Source organism: Erythrolamprus reginae, chromosome 6 (assembly GCF_031021105.1).
Source record: "Erythrolamprus reginae isolate rEryReg1 chromosome 6, rEryReg1.hap1, whole genome shotgun sequence".
In the NCBI taxonomy this organism is placed as follows: Eukaryota; Metazoa; Chordata; class Lepidosauria; order Squamata; family Dipsadidae; genus Erythrolamprus; species Erythrolamprus reginae.
In genome coordinates, this window is record NC_091955.1 from 3,481,913 (window position 1) to 3,509,265 (window position 27,353).

The following is a 27,353-nucleotide window of genomic DNA, read 5'->3' on the forward strand; positions in this document are numbered from 1 at the left end:
ACCAGTTCATGCTCTTTGCACTAAGCTTACAATACTATGCGTCTTTCTTTCTTTCTTTCTTTCTTTCTCTTTCTCTTTCTTTCTTTCTCCCCCTCTTGCTTTCTCCTTCCTTCCTTCCTTCTTTTTTCCTCCTCCTCCTCGTTCTTTCTTTCTTTCTTTCTTTCTCTCCTTCTTTCTTTCTTCTTCTTCTCCTTCCTTCCTTCCTTCTTTTTTCCTCCTTCTCCTCATTCTTTCTTTCTTTCTTTCTCTCCCTCTTGCTTTCTTGTTGTTGCTCTTCTTCTTCTTCTTCTTCTTCTTCTTCTTCTTCTTCTTCTTCTTCTTCTCCCTTCCTTCCTTTTTCCTCCTCCTCCTCGTTCTTTTTTTCTTCTTTCTTTCTTTCTCTCCCTCTTTCTTTCTTGTTGTTGCTCTTCTTCTTCTTCTCCCTTTCTTCCTTTTTCCTCCTCCTCCTCGTTCTTTTTTCTTCTTTCTTTCTTTCTCTCCCTCTTGCTTTCTTCTTGTTGTTGTTGTTGTTTTTGTTGTTGTTGTTGTTGTTCTTCTTCTTCTTCTTCTCCCTTCCTTTTTCCTCCTCCTCGTTCTTTTTTTCTTTTTTCTTTCTTTCTTTCTTTCTCTCCCTCTTGCTTTCTTGTTGTTGTTGTTGTTGTTGTTCTTCTTCTTCTTCTTCTTCTTCTTCTTCTCCCTTCCTTCCTTTTTCCTCCTCCTCCTCGTTCTTTTTTTCTTCTTTCTTTCTTTCTCTCCCTCTTGCTTTCTTGTTGTTGGTCTTCTTCTTCTTCTTCTTCTTCTTCTTCTTCTTCTTCTTCTTCTTCTTCCTCCTTCCTTCCTTTTTCCTCCTCCTCCTCCTCCTTGTTCTCTTTCTTTCTTTCTTTCCTCGGGAGATGCATATACGTTGCAGGTACCCCGTCAAAGTAAATGCAAGGCTTTCACAGGACTTCAAATATTGTTAATTACTCAGCGGATAAAATGTATTACCACCGCAGGAAGAACAGTCGGCTCATTAACACCTGGAACAGGCTAATTTCTTCCCAATCACCTACGGCCTCCTCCGTAGAGAGATTCAGCTTTACTTTATTTAAGTTGTGATTAATGATCTGAAAACAAATCTGTTTGTTTGCTGGACAGAACCAGTTGATCCTTGGTGTCATGGGAGTCGACGTGTCCCTTGAAGAAATTAAAAAGGTCACTCCTCGTTTTACTGTAAGTTTCCTCTATCATCTTTTGTTTTGTTTTTTAAAATTTCTGTAATAGCTTGGATTCTCTTCCAGTTTATCTAATTCGACTGCCTGGAAGTCAAGTGAGAAATATAAATATATAAATATATATATTTCCCCTTTCTCCTACGCAAGACCTACCAATGTTCTGGTCTGTTGTAGAAGACTTGGAGGGGAAGGCTCTGTGCCAGGGCTATGCAAACCCCGAGGACACACAAAGGAACGATTAGACTGATGGTGCCCTCTGCTTCCTTTATATCCGACGCTTTAGACCAGAGCATTATTTCAACACATAGGCAATCTCAACTTTTGTACCGAATGACCTTGCCTTCGCATAGCACGTCGTATTTATATGAACCGGGGGTCACGGATTTGTTTTTTTCCCTTGGAATCATGCTGGAACAAAATGCAATTAGCTTCATTTCCAGGATTATTTCAATTGTCTTTTTCGGGGGGGAGGAGGGGTATAGTGAAGGATATAGAATAGAGATAGGGATAGGGATAGGAATGGAATGGAATGGAATAGAATAGAAAATATGGAATGGGATGGAATAGAATAGAATGGAATAAAAGAATAGAATAGAATAGAAAATATGGAATGGGATGGAATAGAATAGAATGGAATAAAATTAGAATAGAATAGAATTCTTTGTTGAACAAGTGTGATTGGACAGACATGGAATTTGTCTTTGGTGCAGATGCTCTCAGTGGACATAAAAGAAAAGAGACATTTGTCAAGAACCACGAGGTGCAACACTTAATGATTGTCACAGGGTAGAAATAATCAGTCAGGAAACAATCAATATTAATATAAACCGTAAGGATACAAGGAACAAGTTATAGTCATACAGCCATAAGGAGGAGGAGATGGGGCATATGAACAATGAGAAACAAATAGTAATACAGCCTTAGTGAATAGTTTGACAGTGTTGAGGGAATTATTTCTTTAGCAGAGTAATGGCATTTGGGAAAAACCTCTTCTTGTGTCTAGTTGTCTTGGTGTGCAGGGCTCTGTAGCGATGTTTTGAGGGTAGGAGTTACTAGACGACATTGTTTCGTCGACGGGACCCGGAGAAGGCTCACTCTGTGGGACCTAATGGGCCGCTGGGGGGCTTTGTAGGTCATAACTAACACTTTGAATTGTGACCGGAAATTGATCGGCAGCCAGTGCAGGCCGCGGATTGTTGTTGAGACATGGGCATATCTGGGGAGGCCCACAATTGCTCTCGTGCCTGCATTCTGCACGACCTGAAGTTTCCGAACACTCTTCAAAGGTAGCCCCATGTAGAGAGCGTTGCAGTAGTCGAACCTTGAGGTGATGAGGGCATGAGCGACTGTGAGCAATGACTCCCGGTCCAAATAGGGCTGCAACTGGGGCACCAGGCGAACCTGGGCAAACACCCCCCTCGCCACAGCTGAAAGATGTTTCTCTAATGTGAGCTGTGGATCGAGGAGTGGTCATACGTCCCTTTTCCCTGGGCCGTTGTAACTTGTAATGATCACTGAGGGGAGAACTACAGTGGTTAAAAGTGTCTAGCTTTTGGGAAGAGCAATTACAGGGATCAATACATCATTGCTGAATTTCTTTCCCTTAACAGCTTTGTCCCAACGGTTATTATTTTGCCATCGATCCCAACGGTTACGTGCTGCTTCATCCGAATCTTCAACCAAAGGTATGCGGTATCTTCTGGTTGCCATTGATTTCAAGCTCAGCTGTTTTGTGCAAAAAGTTATTTTCAGTTATATTTTGATGTTTTATATATCTTTGCTGTGAGACGCCTAGAGTTCCTAGGGCAGTGAAGGCCAAACTTTTTGGGTTCATGTGCCAAAAGGGTGTGGGTGTGCTAGCACCCGGCTTACATCGGTAGTAAACGACTGTGCCTTGTTTTTTAAAACTTGTCTGAATAGCTTTTAAACTCAAGAACATGTACAATACAACAATCTTTTTATTTATAGCCTTGTGTGTAGCTTTGATTCCCCAAACAACAAATTATCACTCTTCCTGAAATTCTGGCAAGCTTTTTGAAACATGACCAAATTTTTTGAGGCCACAGCAAATCACAGTTCTGCAACTGGTTTGTTTGGCTTACAAACAATTTACAACGACTTTTATTTATCTTTAAAAAAAATTATTCCTACTCCGTTTAATAGTACTTACATCCAAGTCATTGTGGTAGTCTTTGCTGTCCCTTTTCTCTTGAAACTATTATTACAATAAAACCCTAACCCTAAAATTGATATTTAGAAAAACCCTCCTTTATTAAACTGAATATTCTGGTTTGTGGATTGAGCTATTGAAATATGTAATATTGAAATATGGCTATAATTACTGGTATAGTGGGCCGTGTTGTAAAATAGATATCCTTTTGCTTAGAGGTTTATTTTTTTATATTTTTAAAATTGGATGTCTTAAATTTGATCTCATCGTTCAGGGCAGGAGAGATTCCCAGGCACAATCAGCTCAGATCTTTTAAAACAAGGAATTATTTTAAAATAAGCTCTTGTGGATGGCCAATGAGGCTTTCAAAATAAGGTTGGAAGTGGTTCGTGGCTTCACAAAGAGAATAGGCTGGTTGAAATGCAACACAACCCTGTGGTTGTGTTGGTTTCTTTGCAGCGAAGAACCCAGGGAAAATGCCCGCAGGGAATGAAACCGTGCATAGCTGCCATGCAGAACCAATATTTACAAATTACTATAAAACTGAAGGAATGTATTATTTGTTAACCAGCTAGGGATTCTGCTAGTCGGTAATTTAATAGAGAAACAACCGGATCCCAGCAACCTCTATTTCTGTTGAATAGCCAATCAATGGGATTTCAGGGTTTGAAACTTGGGTTTCAGTTCTGAGTTGCTGGATCGAAGCTCACAAAGAGAAAGTGCACAATCACACTTATAAGTCTCCATCCTGTTAATTTATTGTAGCTGTAATTTATTAAATAATCAATCCATAGCAAGCAAAATTCTGAGGCAGGTAAAATCCTCAAAGACCACTTTGATTGGAATTAACACCTTGGCACCTATCCTGTGAAAACCAACTCTGACGTTTCCTGAGGTTTTTATTATTTATTTATTTATTTATTAGATTTGTATGCCGCCCCTCTCTGAAGACTCGGGGCGGCTCACAACAGCAATAAAAATATAACAGTGGAACAAATCTAATATTAAAAACATATAAAACCCTATCATTACTTAAAAACCAAACAGCAACATTCATACCAAACATAAAACAAAGTATAAAAAATAGCCTGGGGGAAAAGTGTCTCAACTCCCCCATGCCTGGCAGTATAAGTGAGTCTTAAGTAGTTTACGAAAGACAAGGAGGGGTGGGGGCAGTTCTAATCTCTGGGGGGAGTTGGTTCCAGAGGGCCAGGGCCACCACAGAGAAGACTCTTCCCCTGGGGCCCGCCAGACGACATTGTTTAGTCGACGGGACCCGGAGAAGGCCAGCTCTGTGGGACCTTATCGGTCGCTGGGATTCATGCGGTAGCAGGCGGTTCCGGAGGTACTCTGGTACAATGCCATGTAGGGCTTTAAAGGTCACGACCAACACTTTGAATTGTGACCGGAAACTGATCGGCAGCCAATGCAAGCCACGGAGTGTTGAAGAAACGTGGGCGAATCTAGGAAGCCCCACGATGGCTCTCGCGGCTGCGTTCTGCACGATCTGAAGTTTCCGAACACTTTTCAAAGGTAGCCCCATGTAGAGAGCGTTGCAGTAGTCGAACCTCGAGGTGATGAGGGCATGAGCGACTGTGAGCAATGACTCCCTGTCCAAATAGGGCCGCAACTGGTGCACCAGGCGAACCTGGGCAAACGCCCCCCTTGCCACAGCCAAAAGACGATGTTCCAATGTCAGCTGTGGATCGAGGAGGACGCCCAAGTTGCGGACCCTCTCTGAGGGGGTCAACAGTTCCCCCCCCTGGGTAATGGACGGACAGATGGAATTGTCCTTGGGAGGCAGGACCCACAGCCACTCCGTCTTGTCTGGGTTGAGTTTGAGTTTGTTGACACCCATCCAGACCCCAACAGCTCCAGACACCAGCACATCACTTCCACTGCTTCATTGAAAGCAAACATTTCTTTCTTTCTCAAAACAAAGTCACATCGTCCAATCCTGAGTGCTGTGTGGTTGTTCGGTGATATTTCTCTGCCTTCCTCCAACCAGGTGTGAGAATGACCTTGGTTCTCAAGAGGAATTATTTTGTTTTGGCTACAAAATCCCAACTCTCTCAAATCCCCCCTCCCTATCCCTCAGCTCCAGTGAGACAACACTGAAGCTGTCGAAATGACTTCTGTTAGGTCATCTTCATGTTTGACAGTAGGTGTGTCATGATGCTTGTTCATTAAATCCTAGTTGAAGTAATTAACTTCCAGTTCAACACACTTAAAGCATATGGGGCCAGTTAAAGCACAGTTATGGGGACAGGGATTACTCCCAAACAGTTGTCTCCCTCCACAGTCTATTAGTGATACAGCTCACCTGAGTTAATGTAAGCTGTGCCATTTTTAAGTCATCTATCTGTCCTCATTACCCAGATAGCAAAATATTCTCTCTATTGAGTACTTTCCAATCTTCAGTTGGAATCAAAGATACCTTGTTGAAGTTTGGTCTGAGAAGTCTAGGACAGAGGTAGGTAAAAAGTTGGCTCTTCTACGACTTGTGGACTTCAACTCCCAGAATTCTTGAGCCAATCATGCTAGCTGAGGAATTCTGGGAGTTGAAGTCCACATGGGATAGAAGAGCCAACTTTGCCTACCCATGGTCTAGGACAACTCCCCAACTTGCCGCGAAACAGGAGTTACATTAATATCAAAGAAATAATAGAATGGAATCATTCAAGAAAGGAGGCCAAAGAATAGAATAGAATAGAATTTTATTGGCCAAGTGTGATTGGACACACAAGGAATTTGTCTTGGTGCATATGCTCTCAGTGTACATAAAATAAAATATACATTTGTCAAGAATCATGTGGTATGACACTTAATGATTGTCATAGGGGTCAAATAAGCAATGAAGAAGCAATATTAATAAAAATCTTAGGATATAAGCAACAAGTTACAGTCATACAGTCAACATGGGAGGAAATGGGTGATAGGAAAATGAAATATGAATGACAAAAATTAAAATACTATAGGAATTATTTTAAAGAATTAAATTGAATGGTTGAATTGTTCCCTCATCAAGTTTTTCTGTGGCGAGCTGGCCATGGTAAGTTGTCCAATGCTAAGCTAACTGTGGCGAGGTGGTTGTGACGAATTGACCATGGCAAATTGGCCATTATGAGCTGACCACAGCAAATTAGCCATGGTGAGTTGGCTGCGGTGAGATGTCCCATTCCAGATCAGATTGCCAAATTGCTCAGAGTTTTCTTAGATTAGAACAGGGGTGGTTAGAATTAATAGAAATTGACCCCCATGTGGAAACGTTGTATGAATCGATGCTGTTCTGTCGCTTTAGCAAATTGGTGTGGGCATCCCCAAAGTTAAACAAAGGAGACCCTATACCCAGGTAACTATGAATGGAGGTGACTAATAGTGAGAATGAAGCTCTTTGGATTCCTGAGAGAACTCTTAAGGTGGCCGCATAACCAGCAATTGTTTTTCCCCCTACCGCATGAATCTCACAAAATTAAACATTGATGCTTGTAGATGTTCTTTCAAGTGAGAGCTTTGGATTTGTGCTTTACTCTTTTCATAGAAGCCTCAAAATACAGTAGGCTAAAGATTGGGAAGTTGATATGATGCTTAAGGAAGCGTGCAAGGTTTACGTTTGAAACTGACCCTTCATAGAATTCTAAGTTATTTGAAGCATTTCAAATGCACCCTTGTAACTTTTTTGTTTGACAATGTCTGCGGCTGACCCAAATCTGTGAGGTTTCATTAAATATTGACTAACTTAAGCCCCATTAATTTCAACAGGATTACTCTTCTAATCATGGCTAGCTCTTGAAATATGTATTGCGACTTCTTTACACCGTATTTTTTCGGAGTATAAGGCACACTTTTTTACCCGCCCCAAAAGAGGGTGAAAACTCGGGTGCATCTTATACACCAAATGTAGCCCCACCCGGCCACCCCCATCCTTTGGTCACTGCTTCCCAGCAATTTGCCTCCTTGCAGCAAACAGCACAGAGCCCTATTAGCAAAAGCAAGGGATTATCATCCTCCCGAACTACAGCTGATTCTACCAGAGGCAGGCCACTTCCTGTTCTGCCGGCTTCTAGGACAAACCTCCAATGAAAAGGAAATTGGTTCAAAACAGACACACACAGGCAGTAGAATTCCAGTAAATGTTTTTTATCACAACAAAAGAGAAGCAAAACTCCCTTTTAGAATTCGAAGGGATTTTTTGTATAAACAAGGCAGTAATGGATTATAGTCCGATAGCTAGGCAAGCAATAAACCAGTACTGTGAAGTTTGGCACAAATACTGTTTGTTCCAGACGTGGCAAAAACTTACAAGGATTTCTTTTCTCAAACTCCGTGACTCCCAATGACTACGATCAGATAATCTCCACGCTGCTAAGCCCGCACGCTGCCAATATAACAGCTGCTCTAATTACGTGAGCCCCACCCAACCACAGGTGGATTCTCTATCGCCTGTAATAGTTCTTCAGTTGTTTTCTCCTATGCATAGCTCTACGCATGCGTGGGTCTAGCAATTCATCATCCGAATCTACTGAAGATAATGGAGATTGGCTTCCTGGGCTGTCTGCCAAGCCCCCCTCTTCCAAGTCACCCCCACCTTCTTCTTCCAAGGAAGCTTCACTACCTGACTCTGTCGGCACTAAAACAGGCCTATGACATGTTGATGTTTCCCCTGCATCCACCTCCACATTCCTTGGGGCAGGAGCTGGGCCAGAGCCAACCACAACAACTTTCTAGAACTGAAAGTGAAACTAGCTGCAAGAAGTTTGTCTGCTGGCAACATTGGACAGTTGAAACTGGAAGGAGCTAAATCAATAACTATAAATCTCTATAGAATGCCGAAAGAACATGCAGGCATGCTATCATGCATGCGCGAGTACCCACACCCAAAATTCAATGCCTGGGGAGGGCGAAAATGGCTTCTCCCACCGCCTGGAGGCCTCTGGAGGCTGAAAATGGCCTGTTTCCCAACTTCTGGTGGGCCCAGTAGGCTTGTGTTTCACCCTCCCCAGGCTCTAAAGGCTCTGGAGTCCGGCGAGGGTAAAAACACCCTCCCCATCCTTCTGGAGACTCTCTGGAAGCCAAAAACACCCTCCCAGAGCCTCTGTGCAAGCCCAAAATCAGTTGGCCAGCACACACATGCACATTGGAGCTCAGCTAGGGCAACAGTTCTTGTGCCAGCAGATATGACCCCAAGTGCCACCTGTGGCACCCGTGCCGTAGGTTTGCCATCACTGGTCTATAGAATTTTCCAATTATTAGACTTATTTTTTAAAGACTGCTTTATTATTGTTCTAGACAACTTAATGAACAAGCTTTTTAAAATAAATGCTTGATCTGAAGAGGGCCTGTGCTATTGTTTCTTCTTTTAAATAGCAGAGAACACTTCCAGAAAGCCACACCAATTTTAAAGATCTGTACAAGTATAATCTGAAATGTAACAGTGTCCTGTTTTAATATTAAGATAAAGCAGTTGAGTTAAACCCTGACTTAGTCATGTTTGGAATAGATCTATTTAAATAATTGGGAGGAGTTAGTGTGACTACTTTTCAGAAACATTTCTGGCATTATTATAGTGCCATAATGTACATTTCTCCAATTCTTTGCTGTTTCTATGGGTCAGTCACACATACACAGAAAACAGTATACAGTGTTCCCTCGATTTTCGCAGGGGAAGCGTTCTGAGACCGCCCGTGAAAGTCGAATTTCCGCGAAGTAGAGATGCGGAAGTAAATACACTATTTTTGGCTATCACAAGCCTTCCCTTAACACTTTAAACCCCTAAATTGCAATTTCCCATTCCCTTAGAAACCATTTAGATTATTACTCACCATGTTTATTTATTAAAGTTTTTTAAAAAAAATATTTATTAAAGGCAGACGAAAGTTTGGCGATAACACATGGTGTCATCAGGCAGGAAAAACCGTGGTATAGGGAAAAAACCTGCGAAGTATTTTTTAATTAATATTTTTGAAAAACCGTGGTATAGACTTTTTGCAAAGTTCGAACCTGCGAAAATCGAGGGAACACTGTATATCATCTGTGTTTTTTGCTGGGAGGCAAATTGCTGGGAGGCAGAGGCCTTTTATCCTTGTTTTCCTTCCTCCAAAACTAAGGTGCGTCTTATACTCCGAAAAATTCAGTAGTTTGGTTTTCTCTAACAATCTTGTCTTATGCATACGGTCCTCGACTTACAATCGCGAATGAGCCCAAAGCTTCCATTGTTAAGTGAGACATTTATTAAGTGGATTTTGTTCCATTTTAAAAACCTTTCTTGCCTCGGTCATTAAGTGAATCAAATGCAGTTGATAAGTGAGTAATCCGAGGATGAAGTAAATCTGGCTTCCCCGTTGACTTCGCTTGTCAGTAGGTGATCACATCACTTTGGGACGGTCATCAATATGGGTCAGTTGTCCAACATCTGAATGTTGATCACATAATGGTGTTGGAATGGCCGTAACTGTGAAAAACAGTTTTAAAGTGCTGTTGTAAATTGGAATTGTCACTAAATGAACTGATGTAAGTCGAGGATTACTTGTATACAAAACACCTGATTTGTTTCTGCCATCTGCATGTATGTCAGCATTTTATTATTTATTGTTTTCCTTTATGGAATGCTTGACACAAAAGGTTTATGATTTGCAAATGTTACATCGCTCACTTTTAAAAACATGTCATTGCCGTCCCGTCCCGTTCCCAGTTCTGTTGATCTGGGTTGAGTAATTTCACTGCCAGATTTAATAGTCCCTTGTTTGGATGAATAAGAATTTAGCAACTATAATGTCACAGCAGGATGTGAGAGTAATCTCCTTTGATTAAAACTTCCCTACTTCATTCAGTTCGAATATTCTCACATCTCAGATATGATATATCATGTATAATAATTTAAATGCTCTCTGTAAAAAAAAGAAAATCAACAAAATTGAAGGCATTGTCAGTCTAGTAAAGTAGATTCTATATTTGGTTCCAGAAGAATATCAGTAGTTTATACTTTTTCCTCCCAGCATGCTAGGGTTGTAGTGAAACTACACGCAGATTAATCTTTTTAATAATCATGTTAAGAATTGGATCAATTTTCAATCTGCAAAGTTCTTTTTCTTTAATGGAAGAAAAACATTTCTATTCTTTTTTTTAAAAAAATTCCTTTTTGTCCATCCTACTGTCCTTTATTTCAAAATTGATTCAGTTTCCACCTTCGTATAATGAGGTCTAAAAATGAGATATCATTATTATTTCTTGGATCTGTCTCTTTCTTTCTTTGTTTTTCCCCAAAAAAATATTTTTATTTTTCTCCACAAATTCCATTTTTATAACAAAACACATATACCTTAAAACATATCAATAAGATACTTATACATTTTCAATATTTCAAAGTATCTTATTTTGTACCTTTTTCCACTCCTATTCTTCAGTCTGACTCAACACTCTCTTCTCTCAACCTTCATCCCCTCTTCCTACTTTCTTACTCCTTCTCTCCCCCTTCTCCTTCCCTCCATTCATCATCTCTCTATTAACTCTCTACACTTTCTACTTCTTTCCACTCCTCAACTTCCCCCTTCTGTTGTACATACTCCTGGTCAATTGGAGGATGATGAAGAAATTGAGGACTCTGATACAGATAGTGTTTATGAATTAGTGGTGGGCCCGGGGTTACAGGTAGTAGAACAGGGGGAAGGCCAGCAACAGGATGGGGCTATGAGTCCAGAATCTAACGAGGAAGAATCAGACGTTTGCTGGGTAAATCCTAAATTCAGAAGGGTCCAACAACGTAAGGAGCAGGTGTTTGGAAGAAGATATTAAGGGGAGGAATGGGTTAAATACTGTAGTGATGTATTTGGTACGTCAGGGGGTCAGTGGGAAGAAGGGTGGAGTTTCAACGTTGCAGAGTGAATGATGGAAGGCTTCCATTCCACTTCCAAGCAAGCAAATGTATTCTGTGTTGATTTACAGTCAGTTCTGCTGTTTTAGAATCATGCTGTAAGTACATAAATCTTATTAACGGGAGAAGGGTAGAAAGAATGCGAGGAATGCAATTAAGAAAGATAACAGGTTGAGAGCAATGTGCTAGAATGAACTGTATTTGAATCCGGAAGAGAAGAGAAATTAAAATGGAGTTTCTTTGTTTATGAAATAATGCAATTAGTAAGAGTTATTTGTAATTGCTAAAGTTCTTACAGAAATCAGAACACGTTCTACTTCCTCTTCCTCCCTCTGATACCGTTCCCTGAGCATCTCTCATCCTCACTCAACTTATATTTGGCAGACTGATATGATGTTCCTTATTTTTATACTAGCGGTGGCACTTCTCAAATAATTATTTTTGTTTCATTTCTATGTTTATAATTTCGGTAACCTTGGCATATGTTACAGCACCATAATGCCACCAAATCCCTTAGTTTTGCCTCCTGGGTCAACCACCAATTAATTCAATTTTTATTCTTAAAATATTGCTATGACTTAATTTTACGAGCTAATTATTATTTCTTGTGCCTTTTAATATTAAGCCTTATTGCTTCCTCTCTTCCTAGTATCTTTACTTATCTTTGTTTTTCTTTTTCCCATTACAACCAATTCCAAATGCCCAATTGTATTTTTCAGCTTATCTTAAAATCTCAATTCCTTTCACTATATTGGCATGTTTACAAAGTGCTTTCATCATATATCAAACATATCTTATATAAGGAAATAACAGTTTTAGAATTTATACTTTCTTCTAATAATTCACTTAATACAACCAGTCTTACATCAACCTAATAAAGAATATAATGCTACCAAAATAATCTTTTTTAAATTCAATTAATACATTGTTTATTCAGTCTAAACCTATACTTCATGCTTTAAAATATTAAAAAATGAAAGATGTGATCAGAGAAATCTATTTCCTGTACCTGCAGTCAACCATTTTCTATAGTTTTCCATTCTCCTTTTCTTAAGATGTTTTTTGCTTCTTCCTTTAACCTTTATAACCCTAGCTTCTTTCCCTCCAAACTTTTTTCCTCTTTTTAAAGTATATTATTTGCCTAATTATATCTTTACCTCTTCTTAATCTCATCTCTGTATTTCCACCTTCTATTTTAAATTGTTTCTCCCAATACCAATATTTTTCCCTAGTCTCTTTTTGTCACTGTGAAACCCAGTATAATCGTCAAAAGTTTCATCATGCTCATCAATTTGTCCATTCAGAAGTTCATCAATTTATAAGTTCATCAGTCTGATTGCTCAGTTCTAGTTCCTTCTTTTCTTTCTTGCCTGTTTCTTTTTCTCTGTTTTTGAACAACTCCATGATGCTTTTTAACTGAGCCTGTTTCATAGTGTCTATATGGATATATAGTTTCCTTTTCGCCATGTGGAAGAAGTGATGCCTTCATTGGGGTTTTAATTTTTTTGATTTAACAACTTGATTTATAGCCCTGAAATTATTTGATAAGCTTTCTTTCAAACATTAAGCAACCTGACTATGACTTTCTGAACCCAGAGAGGTTTTCCCAAAGATTAGCAACCCTGAAATTCTTTCTTTCTTTCTTTCTTTCTTTCTTTCTTTCCTTCCTTCTTTCTTTCTTTCTTTCTTTTTCTCTCTCTGTCTCCCTCCCCCCTCGCTCCCTCCCTCGTTTCTTACTTACTTACTAACTTTCTCTTTCCTTCCTTCCTTCCTTCTTTCTTTTTCTTTCTCTGTCTCCCTCCCTCCCCCCGCACTCCCTCCCTCGTTTCTTACTTACTTACTAACTTTCTCTCTCCTTCCTTCCTTCCTTCCTTCCTTCTATCCATCCATCCATCCATCCATCCATCCATCCATCTGTTCATCCACTTTCTATACCAATCTTCTATATTTTCTATGGACATCTTTCTTTGTAGTATTTCCAGTTTAACTTGAAAGAGTACATGTAATTGTAATTGTGCTGGTTCTATGGAAAGGTGAGTAATTTTAATTGGATGAGTGCCATTAGTTTTAGGTTCCCATCAGAATATCTTTATTATATGCTGCTTTGAAATCTTCTTCAGAATCCGAAATCTCAGGAACCCGTGACTCTGGATTTTCTGGATGCTGAGTTGGAGAATGACATTAAAGTGGAGGTAGGTTGGAGGGGTCGTTTGAGATTTTCCGTGATAACTATTTATTTATTTAGATTTGTATGCCGCCCCTCTCCGTAGACTCGGGGCGGCTAACAACAATAATAAAACAGCATAAGACAAATCTAATATTAAAATCACTAAGAAACCCTTTTTAAAAACAAAAACAAAAAACAAACCTACATACAAACATACCATGCATAACTTGTATAGGCCTGGGGGGAAAAGAATATCTCAATTCCCCCAAGCCTGACGACAGAGGTGGGTTTTAAGGAGCTTACGAAAGGCAAGGAGGGTGGGGGCAATTCTGATCTCCGGGAGGAGCTGGTTCCAGAGGGTTGGGGCCACCACAGAGAAGGCTCTTCCCCTGGGTCACGCCAAACGACATTGTTTAGTCGACGGGACCCGGAGAAGGCCAACCAGTCGGTGGGATTCGTGCGGCAGAAAGTGGTCCCAGAGATATTCTGGTCTGACTATACAAGTTAGTTCTGAGCTAAGCACAAAGGTTGGCACCCTCTAGGAATTTGGGGCTCAATTTCTTTTTATAGAGTCTATTTTTTTCTTTTGTGCCTCTTGATGGACCCGTATTCTTAAGGCAAGCACTATTCAGAAGAAATTTGTAGGAATATTTTGTCATGAAGGAGCAATATTTCAACATACAATTTATGGGGAGCGGGAATTTCAAAAATTAAAATGGAGGGCAGAGCACCGCGAGCAATTTTTTGTCCTTTTAGGTACAAATGACAATTACACATGAACTGGACTTTGATTATGAAACAACCTGCCATCTTGGAATTTTTGACTCTCCTTCCACTGGACACCTCTGATAGACAATATTAATAAGATTATTATCCAGTCAGCTTTCACGATTTTACAAGGAATCATTTCTACTGGAAGTGAAACAAAGAGTTGGATTTTAATTGTTTTGTCTCCTGGAGTTTTATCTCTTTGACTATATTAGCCTCCAAATATTGCATTATAAAGAAGTATTTTTTTTAAAAAAAAACTTTATTAGATTATAAAAAAAAAAGAAAACAGGGAAAAAGGGGGATGGGATAAAGAAGTATTAAGTGACTTCTTAATTTTCTTAATTTGTAGATTCGGAAAAAGATGATTGACAGTGAAAGTGGCGACAGGACCTTTCAAACACTGGTCAAATCTCAAGATGAGGTGAGAATATGAAGATTTGCTCTCTGAGAAAAAAGAAATAAGTTGGATAAACGGATGTAAGACAAAATGGTAGAAACTTCAGGGTCTAATAGTCCAAGACTTGGAGTCCTTTTGGAGAAAGATGGCTTATAAATCTAAGTAATTAAATTAAATTACTTTAATTTACACATTAAATTATGTACTTTTTTTGTATTTACTTCTGTTTTGTAAACCACCCTGAGTCTACAGAGAAAGGCGGTCTAGAAATCCAAATAAAATAAAATAAAATAAAATCTCAAGCTTCTCAAGAACCATTTTCAATTTACAAACCTGAGCCTCTGAAACTGTAACCAGAAAAGGCAGGGAGAAGCCTCTGTGGGGCCTCTATAGGAATCTTCTGGGAGGAAACAGGGCCGGAAAAGGCAGGGAGAAGCCTCCGTGGGGCCTCTCTAGGAATCTTCTGGGAGGAAACAGGACCAGAAAAGGTGTGGAGAAGCCTCCATGGGGCCTCTATAGGAATCTTCTTGGAGGAAACAGGGCCGGAAAAAGTGGGGGGAAGCCTCCGTGGGGCCTCTATAGGAATCTTCTGGGAGGAAACAGGGCCAGAAAAGGTGGGGAGAAGCCTCCGTGGGGTCTGTATAAGAATTTTCTGGGAGGAAACAGGGCCAGAAAAGGTGGGGAGAAGCCTCCATGGGGCCTCTATAGGAATCTCCTGGGAGGAAACAGGGCCGGAAAAGGTGGGGAGAAGCCTCCATGGGGCCTCTATAGGAATCTTCTGGGAGGAAACAGGGCCGGAAAAGGTGGGGAGAAGCCTCCGTGGGGCCTCTCTAGGAATCTCCTGGGAGGAAACAGGGCCTCCACCCTCCCTGTGGTTTCCCCACATTGATTCCTATGGGAAAAATTGCTTCTTCTTACAAACTTTTCTACTTATGAACCGGGTCACAGAACAAATTAAGTTTGCAAGTAGAGGTGCCACTGTATATCAAATCCAATGTTGTTTTTTTTAATTGCAAACTTCGCTCAGGATGTTCACAGCTAAGCGAACACCGAGAGTTTCTTTGGGGACCAAAAAAGACGGAATCTTATTAATGTTTAAACTTGCTAATGGATGGAATTAAGATGCCTGTTGTAATTTTCTGAATATTATTAGGAAGCCCACAATGCCGCTGCTGAACAATTCTTAGCTTTCCTAAAAATCATTGTTTCTGGTTATAATGCTACTCTGTGCTACCGGGAGCCAGGAGTTGTAGTGATAAATGATGAAAAGTGAATAACTCCATTCTTTTGGGATGTATTAACTCTGATTAAATCTCCACCGGGCGTCAAGAGACCTTCTAAAATCCTCCATTGTATCCCTCGCCCCATTCATTCCATTCTGTAATTAAACACGCTGAAAATGTGCAGATTAATTTTTGCAGTGCCGTAGCCAAGCTTGGGTTCATCCTTCAAATAATGGAAATTGTAATGATCATAAAAGAGGAATGAACAATGCCAATTTTTACCTCCTTGATCTTTAAAATTGCACCCAGCTTGGTTGGTCCCGAGTGGCCAGAAATAATAATAGTAATAGTAATAATAATAATAATAATAACAACAACAACAACAAAAACAACAACAACAAGGAAGAAGAAGAAAAGAAGAAGAAGGAAGAAGATGAAGAAGAGGGAAGAAGAAGAAGAAGAAGAGGAAGAAGAGGAAGAGGAAGAAGAGGAAGAAGAAGAGGAGGAGGAGGAGGAAGAAGAAGAAGAAGAAGAAGAAGAAGAAGAAGAAGAAGAAGAAGAAGAAGAAGAAGAAGAAGAAGAAGAAGAAGAGAACTACCATCTACCAGTGGCAAAGAACTGGTGGGATCATAAGCCCAAAAAAGTTGAAAATGAGCAAGCAAAACTACTGTGGGACTTCCAACTTCAGACTGACTGAATTTTGAAACATAACACACCAGACATTGTGATCGTGGAGAAAAAGAAAGTATGGATCATCGACATCGCAATCCCAGGAGACAGCAGAATTGAGGAGAAGCGGCTAGAAAAAATTGCAAAATACAAAGATCTAAAAATCGAGCTGCAACGACTCTGGCATAAGCCAGTGAAAGTGGTCCCAGTGTTCCTTGGCATGCTGGGAGCAGTGCCAAAGGATCTCAGTGGACATTTGAGAACCACCGGAATTGACAACATCTCCATCTGTCAATTGCAAAAGGCCGCTTTACTGGGATCGGCACACATAATTCGCCGCTACATCCCGCAGTCCTAGGTGCTTGGGAAGCGCCCGACTGGTGATAAAATATGAAATCCAGCATAGTGATCTCGTTTGCTGTGTTGTATTGACATAATAATAATAATAATAATAATAATAATAATAATAATAATAATAATAATAATAATAATTTATTTGACTTCTATGCCGCCCAATCCCGAAGGATTCAATTGATTTCCCCCCCCTCAAAGTTCCATAGATAAAGAGAGTCTTTTTGAGAGGAGCCACATATAAGTTCAATGAAATAAATAACAATTATGGGAAACATAGCATCATATCGAACAATCTGAACAGTCAACCTGATTTTTCTAAACCACTTTCCAAAAATAGAAATCTGCAAATTAACTTTGAAAGAATTATGAGTTTTGTCCTAATGGGCTGACATATAATGATCCTTTGCTCACTTTTCAACAAATCTTGATTCTTGAATCGTGTGCCGTGTTTAAACTTTCCTGGCATCATTGATAAACTGTTGGAATGCATTGATAGAATGCATTTCTATGCAACAGCTATAGTAGTATTCAGCCAGCAGATGGCAGTGTTTACAAGTCTGGATCTATGCTCTTTTGTTCTAAGGAGTTTCCTGTTGCAGTTGAGCAGTAAAGCACATGGTTACTGTACTCTCCTGTGCTGCTATATATAAACAGAATTTCTAACATAAAATTATCTTTCTGGCCGATTCTTTTGCAGCGCTATATTGATAAAGGCAACAGAACATACACATGGACTGCGGTGAATGGCACGGATTACAGGTAATCAATTAGGGAATTTTTTTCAAAACAAAATACAGAGGTTAAAATACCATTGTTCCTGACATTTCAAGAGTAAAAATATCCTATGATATCTATTGGATGGCTAGCTTGCTCTGCAATCTGCTGAAAAACAGGATGAAAATCAAGCTATAATCTTTTTCCTCTTATTCCTTTGTAGACTAGATTAGATTAGATTTATTGGATTTATATGCCGCCCCTCTCCGTAGACTCAGGGCGGCTCACAACAATGGTAAACAATACATAGTATTTGTAATCATAATAATAATAATAATAATTTTTTTATTGGATTTGCACGCGGCCCCTCTCCGTAGACTCGGGGCGGCTAACAACAATAATAAACACAACATGTACAATCCAATAATAAATACAACTAAAAACCCCTATTATAAAACCAAACATACACACAAACATACCATGCATAACTTGTAATGGCCTAGGGGGAAGAGCTATCTCAACTCCCTCATGCCTGTCGGTATAAATAAGTCTTGAGTAGTTTACGAAAGACAGGGAGGGTGAGGGCAGTTCTAATCTCCAGGGGGAGTTGGTTTCAGAGGGCCGGGGCCACCACAGAGAAGGCTCTTCCCCTGGGGCCCACCAAACAACATTGTTTAGTCGACGGGACCCGGAGAAGGCCAACTCTGTGGGACCTTATCGGTCGCTGGGATTCGTGGGATTCGTGTAACCCATTTGTCTTTGGAAAAGTTTATTTGGAAAATGATTTTAGGGTGCCTGGTGCAAGTTCTGTGAATATTTAATCCTTCCCTAAGGATACTGGATAATGTTTCTCTAAATTCCTCTTTAGTCCTCATCTTCCTTTCCCCCTAAACTTTTCAAAAGGTAGAGAGCGAGGAGAATTTCTCCTGATCATAGAGATAAGTTTATTCCAGGAGCACCAAAGATGCTATCCCAGGCATCTAGGTGCAGCCTTTATCTGATTTTTTTTTCATTACTCATTCAAATATTTATTAATCACCATCTATTAATTAATCTTTGGTTGTAAAAAGCGAGACATAGAATCTAAATCATGTGAAAAATATTGCTGACAGTTTTGGTCACCACTTTACAAAAAAGATACAACCCTTTTAGGCATGCAGTGTTAGTTGCCCCGAGTCTGCGGAGAGGGGTGGCATATAAATCCAATACATACATACATACATACATACATACATACATACATACATACATACATACATACATAAATAAAATGTATTTAAATAGAGACTCTTTCTCATCAACACTTCTGGTGATGGATCATCCTGCTGCAGTTGAAACAATGAACCGGTCGCGTGGCTCATTTCTCTCCAAAGTTAATGCTGACGTTTGCTCGTTAGCAACCGTTGTTTCCCGTTTCCTCGCTCGGAATGGTAAACAGCAATTTCTCCCTGACTTATTGCTCTCCCTTTCTCAACGCTGCTTAGCATAGATCATATTTCTGCCCCAATATTTCCAAAAGCTCTTTTGAATTTGGAAAAACAATAGCCGCGAACTCTCCCGGGAGCCTCCAGGCAACAGGCATATTTATGCACACAATTATAGTGTTTTCAATTAGTTCCATTTTTTAAAACCCAGAAAGGAAAAGCTCCCTGATTTCTCTTGGCAAAATGTTAGTGACAAAGATGCCACTAGATAATTAATAATTCTTCTTTCAGCAGATTAAGCGACAACTGTAATGGTAAAGACAAAATTTACGGTTCAGGACTCTATAGTTTCTTCTTAATGCTAATTTCAGCGGTTATCGCAGGAAATATTAAAACGATAAGCATCCCACAGTAATAAAACGGTGGCCAAACCCAAGAGGACGTAAAATATTCATGATTTAAACATGATTTTGAAAAGAGGCTCTAATCTCCGAGGCTGTTTTCGATCTTTCACTGCCTTGTTTAGATATACAAATTAGTTATGTTTTAATTACGCCTCGGAGCAATGCCACCCAATTCAAAACTCCTTGCATTTTTTTCCCGCTTCGGGAATATTATTATTTATTTAGCATACCATGAGAACACCACAGAAATAAGTAAACATATGGGCGCAATTTACATAATTATAAGTAAAATTTGCAAGGGGGTACGGCAGTGGTCACACATCTGAATGGCCAATTCAGCTATCCAGCAATCACTTCTGGCATTGCTTCGTGCAGATCTCCTAAAGAACCAGAGAAAATCAGTCTTGCAGAATATAGCAATAGTCTTTAGACTTATATACCGCTTCACAGTGTACAGTTCTGGTGTACAGTTGTACTGTTGAACTGTACAGTTCTGGTCACCGCACCTCAAGAAGGATATAATGGAACTGGGAAAGGTGCAAAAAAGGGCCACAAGAAGGATCAAGGGAATGGAGCCCCTCCCTTAGGAAACCAGGTTGCAACGCCTTGGTCTCTTCAGCCTTGAAAGGCGGCGTTGAAGGGGTGACTTGATCGAAGGGTATAAAATCATGCATGGGATAGAAAAGATGGATAGAGAAAAAATCTTTCTTCTATCACACAATACTAGGACGAGGGGGCCCTCCCTAAAGCTCATAGGTAAGAAAGTGAGGACAAATCAAGGGAAATATTTCTTCATCCAGAGGGTCGTTGGTTTATGGAATTCACTTCCAGAAGAGGTCGTGACAGCTGTCAGCCTGGAGAGCTTCAAAGCAGGATTAGACAGATTCATGGATGCCAAGTGTATCGGTGGTTATCGAAAAGGATGTCCAAGTGCTGCCTCTATGTTGGTTGAAGCAGGCAGGATTCCCTTTAGTACCATTTGTTGGGGGTCAAGGGAAAGGGAGGGTCTTGCCTTCTCTTTCTGCTCAAGATCCTCATGGACAATTGGTGGGCCACTGTGTGATACAGAATGCTGGACTCGATGGGCTTTGGCCTGATTCAGCATGGCTCTTCTTATGTCCTTATGTTCTTATGTTCACAGTGCTCAATAGCAGTCACTAAACAGTTTACAAAGTCAGCCTCTTGCCCCCAACAATCTGGCTCCTCATTTTATCAATCTCAGAAGGATGGAAGGCTGAGTCAATTTTGAGCTGGTGAGAATCAAACTGTTGACAACTAGCAGAGAATTAGCCTGCAATACTGCATTCTAACCACTGTGCCACCATGGCTCCTCCCTCCCTCCCTCCTTTCCTCCCTCTCTTCCTTCCTCCTTTCCTCCCTCCCTTCCTTCCTAACTTACCTGCACATGCTCAGAAGAAAAAAAAATCAAGCTTTTTTAAAAAAAATAAGATGGTGGTGCCCATGGCACCAACCAAACAAGTTCCGTGATGTCATCGTGATGTCGCCAGCAGGTCATTACCGGTTCAGTTCAAACCGGTACAGACCCACTTCTGTTTATATACCACTTTACAGTGCTTTACAGCCCTCTCTGAGCTGTTTATAGAGTCAACCTCTTGCCCCTAACAATCTGGGTCCTCATTTTACCCACCTCCGAAGGATGGAAAGTTGAGTCAACCTTGAGCCGGTCAGCACTGAAGGAATTGATAGAATAAAAAGTGCTAAATAAGGAAGAAGTGAAATTGATAAACAGTCTGTGGGAAGGAATTGACAGAGTAAAAACAGTGTTAGATAAAGAACAAATGAAAGTGATAAAGAGAATCTTGAAAGGAATTGACAGAGTAATAAGTGATAAATAAGGAAGAAGTGAAATTGATAAACAGAGTCTGGGAAGAAATTGACAGAGTCAAAACAGCATTAGATAAGGAAGAAGTGAAAACAATAAAAAGTCCATGGGAAGGAATTGATGGAATAAAAAGAATGTTAGATAAGGGAGAAATGAAAGTGATAGACTCCGGGAAGTAATTGACCAAATAAGAGCATTCCATCAAACCACCCGCCCGTAGTTGTCAAGTTTACCTCTAAGATGGGGGAAATGCTGTTAAATCTCAAATGAATATTGGATTATTCCGTGATTATAATTGTTTGGTTTCTTTCACAGTTTGGCTTTGGTGTTACCATCCTACAGCTTTTACTATATTAAAGCCAAGATTAATGAAACCTTAACTCAGGCAAAGTGTAAGTAACTGTGAAAACTTTCCCCTCGGCTAGCTGTTTTGTCCCAGTGACAAGGATTCTGCCTTTTTTTAAACACAGCATTTTGAAATTCACTAATGCTCTTTGTGATGTACCCCCAATGCTACCGCAATGATTTCTCAAGACTTTGTGGGACCAGTAGTGGGTTATGATACGGAACGCTAAATTGCGCTCGCCATCACGGTTCGTAAGTTCTTGCGGGGCCTACGCGATTTTGCTACTGCACCTGTGGAGGAAGCAAAATCGCGCACAGTACCGCAGGTGCGCCCGTATTTCGGTGATGTTTTTTTGCTTCTGTGCATGCCGAGACACGTGCACACCTGCGGTTTCGTGCACGATTTTGCTTTCTCCACAGATGCATTTATACATTTATACATGGTATGCCTGTTTGTATGATTGGTCTCTTAAATTGGGGTTTTTTAGATTGTTTTTAATATTAGATTTGTTACATTGTCTTCTTTATTGTTGTTAGCCTTCGGAGAGGGGCGGCATACAAATCTAATAAATAAATAAATAAAATCGCGCTGGTCCTGCAAGAACTTACGAGCCATGGTGGCGAGCGCAATTTAGCATTCCAGCTCATAGCCCGCCGCTGTGTGGGACTCTCTACCCATGTACAATACGTTCTGTTACCTTACGGTTAACCTTTTTGGCACCAAGTGCCGAAACTGTCGGCAAAAAAGTGGGTTGCGATCAGTATCGGGTAGCAGCATGGACGGTCCGAAATGTCGTCCCGCTAGAAAAAATGGAGATGCACATGTATGTCCCCATCCCCAACATGTGTACATGCGCCGGCACAAGATTAGGCTTCTGTGCATGCGCGGGAAGCAAACTCTTACCCGAGGAAGCTCACAGACACAAGATTTTGCCAATTATGCAAGTGTAGTGTCCTCGTGTGAGATTTTGCTTCCTGTGCATGTGTAGAAGATAAATCTTATGCCCACGCATGCGCGCATGCCAGATGCACTCCCCTGCGCACACCGGACACGTCCACACCAGTCACCGGGAGCGCCGGCGACAGGGAATCCTTCCCTGGTTATGATCAAGGGAATATTAATCTCTGCCACACTTTTTTTATGTATGTGCAGAATTTATTTCCCTGCATGTTGTAAAATAAGATGATCCGATGAATGTTGTAGGGCTTAAAACTTTTGAGAATGGGTTTCCCCATTAGATAGTCTGCAGAAATCACCGCAATATAAATATAGGAGTATAGGTCAGTGATGGTGAACCTTTTTCTCCTTGGGTGCCGAAAGAGCGTGGGCGTCTGTTATCACACATGCGCAAGTGCTCACACCCAAAATTCAATGCCTGGGAAGGGCAAAAACAGCTTCCCCTGCCCCTTGGAGGCTCTCTGGAGGCCGGAAATGGCCTGTTTCCCAACTTCCGGTGGGCCCAGTAGGCCCGTGTTTCGCCCTCCCCAGGCTCCAAAGGCTTCCTTGGAGCCAGGGGAGGGTAAAAATGCCCTCCTCCATTACCCCGGAGGTTCTCTGCAAACCAAAAACATCCTCCCAGAGCCTCTGTGCAAGCCAAAAATCAGCTGGCCGGCACACACATGCGAAGTTGGAGATCAGCTATGGCAACGGCATTTGTGCCAGCAGATATGGCTCCGCGTGCCACCTTTGGTACCCGTGCCATAGGTTCACCATCAATGGTATAGGCAGGTAAACAACGGCACTGGAAAAAAGGGACATTATTGTTTTTCACTCTTATGGCCACTCCAGCGGTAGTCCAGTGGTCACGGGATGGACGTTCTTGATGTAACTGGTTCAGATTTGTGACGGTTTGTCAATTTGTCATGATCAGCAACATCAAGGGGGAAGCTCCACTCACTGAATGACCGGTGTCACTATTTGAACAACTGCAAGTGATTCACTTCAGAAATGGGGCGTGCAATGTCGTAAAACAAGTCAAAGCTTGCGGGACAAATTTTTCATTCAGCAATGTCAATTCTGTTTGTTAAGAAAAATGCTTGACCACAAAACATGCGCCAAACTTTCAGAAATACTGTTGTTGTTGTTGTTGTTGCTGCTGTTGTTGTTGTTTTCCTCCAGAATACAGCTGTACAAAAACTGAACCTGTGATCTCTCTCTCTCTCTCTCTCTTTCTTTCTCTCCCTCCCCATCCCTCTTTCTCCCTCTTTACTCCCTCTCCCTCTCTATCTCCCTCTCTCTCCCTCACTCCCTCTTTCTCCCTCTCCTACCTCTCTCTCTCACCTCTCCCTCTCTTTCTTCCTCCCTCTCCATATTTCGCCCTCCATTTCCCTCTCCCTCTCCCTCTCTCCCTCCCTCTCCTTTCTCCCTCTCCTCCCTCTCCCCCTCTCTCTCCCCTCTCCATCTCTCTCTCTCCCCCTGTCTTTCTCCCTCTCCTCCCCCTCTCTCTCCCCTCTCCCTATTTCTCCCTCCCTTTTCTCCCTCTCCCTCTCCCCATCTCTCTCTCTCCCCTCTCTTTCTCCCTCTCCCTCTTTCTCCCCTCTCCCTCTTTCTCCCCTATCCCTCTTTCTCCCTCTCCTCCCTCTCTCTCTCACCTCTCCCTCTCTTTCTTCCTCCCTCTCTCTATTTCGCCCTCCATTTCCCTCTCCCTCTCTCACTCCCTCTCCTTTCTCCCTCTCCTCCCTCTCCCCCCCCCTCTCCCCTCTCCGTCTCTCTCTCTCTCCCCCTCTCTTTCTCCCTCTCCTCCCCCTCTCTCTCCCCTCTCCCTATTTATCCCTCCCTTTCCCTCTCCCTCTCTCCCTCCCCTTTCTCCCTCTCCCCATCTCTCTCTCTCCCCTCTCTTTCTCCCTCTCCCTCTTTCTCCCCTCTCCCTTTTTCTCCCTCTCCTCCCTCTCTCTCTCACCTCTCCCTTTCTCCCTCCCTCTCCCTATTTCTCCCTCCCTTTCCCTCTCCCTCGCCCCCTCCCTCTCCCTCTTTCTCCCTCTCCTCCCTCTCTCCCTCTCTGTCCCCTCTCCGTCTCTCTCTCTCCCCCTCTCTTTCTCCCTCTCCTCCCCCTCTCTCCCTCCCTCTCCCTATTTCTCCCTCCCTTTCCCTCTCCCTCTCCCCCTCCCTCTCCCTCTTTCTCCCTCTCCTCCCTCTCCCCCTCTCTGTCCCCTCTCCGTCTCTCTCTCTCCCCCTCTCTTTCTCCCTCTCCTCCCCCTCTCTCCCTCCCTCTCCCTATTTCTCTCTCCCTTTCCCTCTCCCTCTCCCCCTCCCTCTCCCTCTTTCTCCCTCTCTCCCTCCACCCATTTCTCCCTCCCTCGTCCCCCACTCTCTTGCTCTCTCTCTCTCTCTCTGCCACAATATTTTTATTCACTGGGGCTAGTTGAATAAAATATTGGCTTGTGACACCTTTTGTTTTACCCTGGGTTTTTTTTTTCCTGCTTCCTTGCCTTCTCTTTCTGATGGATAATCACAGTCCAAAAGGGCAAGTATATAACATTCTCGTTGCTAATTTCCCTCCGTACTTTGTTGTTGACGTTTGCCATTTGTGTTTCTTTTTTTTCTTTTTTCCTTTCGGCTGCTACGCTTTCTACTCATCTCCAAAGGGTTCCCCACCACCACCACCCATTGACCACCAAAGCCCGTTGGGTACTATTGAGTCATTAAAAAAATATATAGACTAAACGTGTCTAAAATGACATCGCAAACTCTTGTCCCATTTTTTGTGTTTCAAAGTCTTGTCACCCTCCGATCCTCGCGTGTTCACGCCTTTATTTGCTGTTTTGCAAACAATATTCATTTTATTTCTGGTCTTTACAATGCATTTTTAAGCAATCTTGAAATGCGATGACGGCGGTCCAATAAATTGAGTCAAGGGCCCATTTTTTGCCACTTTCCTCCATGTAGTTTTCAATCGCTACGTGTTCGCTACGAGGCATGCGTCAGGCATTCGACACCCCACAATTGCGAGTGGTTAAAAGGGCTGTTGTGATGTCACAGTGCTCATTCTGTTTCCTTTGTATAGCTGGCTTAAGGGCAGGGCTCGCATTGTGACATCGCAACACACCCATTTCTTCACCCATTGGCCCGAATCTCTGAATTCAATCGACAGCCTCCGACAGCTCACTTTTAAGTTTGCAATACTTTTAGACTGTGCTTGTTTTTTTCCTAAGTTGCTCTCTTATAACTGGATCTATTCCACATCTAATGCGAAAACGTGGATCTTGACTTATAATCACTAGGAATACGGTTGTATTTCATCTGGATTGTCTGCGAAGACTTCGCCATGGTGCCTTACATCATCTGTGGAATTAAATGTGGAATTCATCCAGGTGTTTTTGAGGTTAAACATTTTTCGCCTGTCAATCAAGTGCCGTCTCATTTAAATCTGTTGCTTTTCTTTCTGCAGTTATTGCATCTCTCAAGCGAGAATCCTTTGACGAATTTGGATATACATTTTTAGCACCCAGGTTGGTGATTCTTGCTTGGTGTTGTCAAGTATTAAATAATATCTCTTGATTGATGGAGTAACTACTTCTGGGGGGGAAATAGGGCTACCTAATCGATAGAATATAGAATTCCTTATTGGCCAAGTGTGATTGGACACACAAGGAATTTGTCTTTTGTGCATAAGCTCTCAGTGTACATAAAAGAAAAAGAGACATTTGTCAAGAATCATGAGGTCCAACACTTAATGATGGTCATAGGGGTCAAATAAGCAATGTGGAAACCATCAATATTAATAAAATTCGTAAGGATACAAGTTATAAAGTCATAAGTGGGAGGAAATGGATGATATGATGGGGGAAAACTAGTAGTAATAGTAGTGCAGGCTTAGTAAATAGTTTGACAGTGTTGAGGGAATTATTTGTTTAGCAGAGTGATGGCATTGGGGAAAAAAACTCTTCTTGTGTCTAGTTGTCTTGGTGTGAAGTTGTCTGTAGCAACGTTTTGAGGGTAGAAGTTGAAACAGTTCATGTCCAGGATGCGAAGGGTCAGTAAATATTTTCACGGCCCTCTTTTTGAGTCGTGCAGTCTACAGGTCTACAGGTCCTCAATAGTCTACAGGTCTACAGGTCCTCAACAGAAGGCAGGTTGGCAACAATTGTTTTTTTCTGAAGTTCTGATTCTCCTCTGAAGTCTGTGTCGGTCTTGTTGGGTTGCAGCACCAAACCAGACAGTGATAGAGGTGCAGATGACAGACTCAATGATTCCTCTGTAGAACTGGACCAGCAGCTCCTTGGGCAGTTTGAGCTTCTTGAGTTGGTGCAGAAAGAACGTTCTTTGTTCTGCTTTTTTGATGACTTTTTGATGTTAGGTGACCACATTAAGTCTCAAGATATGATAGAACCTAGAAATTTGAAGGCCTCTACTGTTGATACTGTGTTGTCTTAGTCAAGATTAAGTCCCTACTGAATTAAGGGATAGTTTAGGAATAAATATTGCAGCCAATGATGCAAAAAGGATGTTGAGACTCTAGAAAGAGAGCAGAGAAGAGCGACAAAGAGGATTAGGGGACTGGAGGCTAAAATATATAAAGAAGGGCTGCAGGAACTGGGCATGGCTAGTTTAATGAAGAAAAGGACTAGGGTTGATATGATAGCAGATTGCCCAGTTGACATTGGGGTGAAAATTTCATCTTTTCATTAACTTTTTTTTAGGGACTACTGTAGCACAGTGAAAATAACAGACAATAATACTGTATTTCTTCAGAATTTCATTGAATTTATGGATCAGTATTCACCTGAAAACCCTTCTTGTAAGTATGGCCTTTTCAATCAATTGCCCTCTGACAGTAGCACTGAAGGCTCAGCAATTTAATTCAAACAC

At 41.4% G+C, this 27,353-nt stretch overlaps 1 protein-coding gene across 1 annotated transcript in view; it reads left to right on the forward strand.

Moving 5' to 3' along the window:
• The window catches only part of CACNA2D1 (calcium voltage-gated channel auxiliary subunit alpha2delta 1), a 280,276-nt gene that overhangs the window by 222,604 nt on the left and 30,319 nt on the right, over positions 1-27,353 (forward strand). Inside the window, exons 17-24 of the mRNA XM_070755088.1 lie at positions 1,117-1,191; positions 2,804-2,878; positions 13,354-13,425; positions 14,521-14,592; positions 17,512-17,573; positions 21,515-21,591; positions 25,933-25,993; positions 27,185-27,282. Of these exons, the coding sequence (XP_070611189.1) occupies positions 1,117-1,191; positions 2,804-2,878; positions 13,354-13,425; positions 14,521-14,592; positions 17,512-17,573; positions 21,515-21,591; positions 25,933-25,993; positions 27,185-27,282 (592 nt within the window). The remainder of the gene's footprint in view (positions 1-1,116; positions 1,192-2,803; positions 2,879-13,353; positions 13,426-14,520; positions 14,593-17,511; positions 17,574-21,514; positions 21,592-25,932; positions 25,994-27,184; positions 27,283-27,353) is intronic.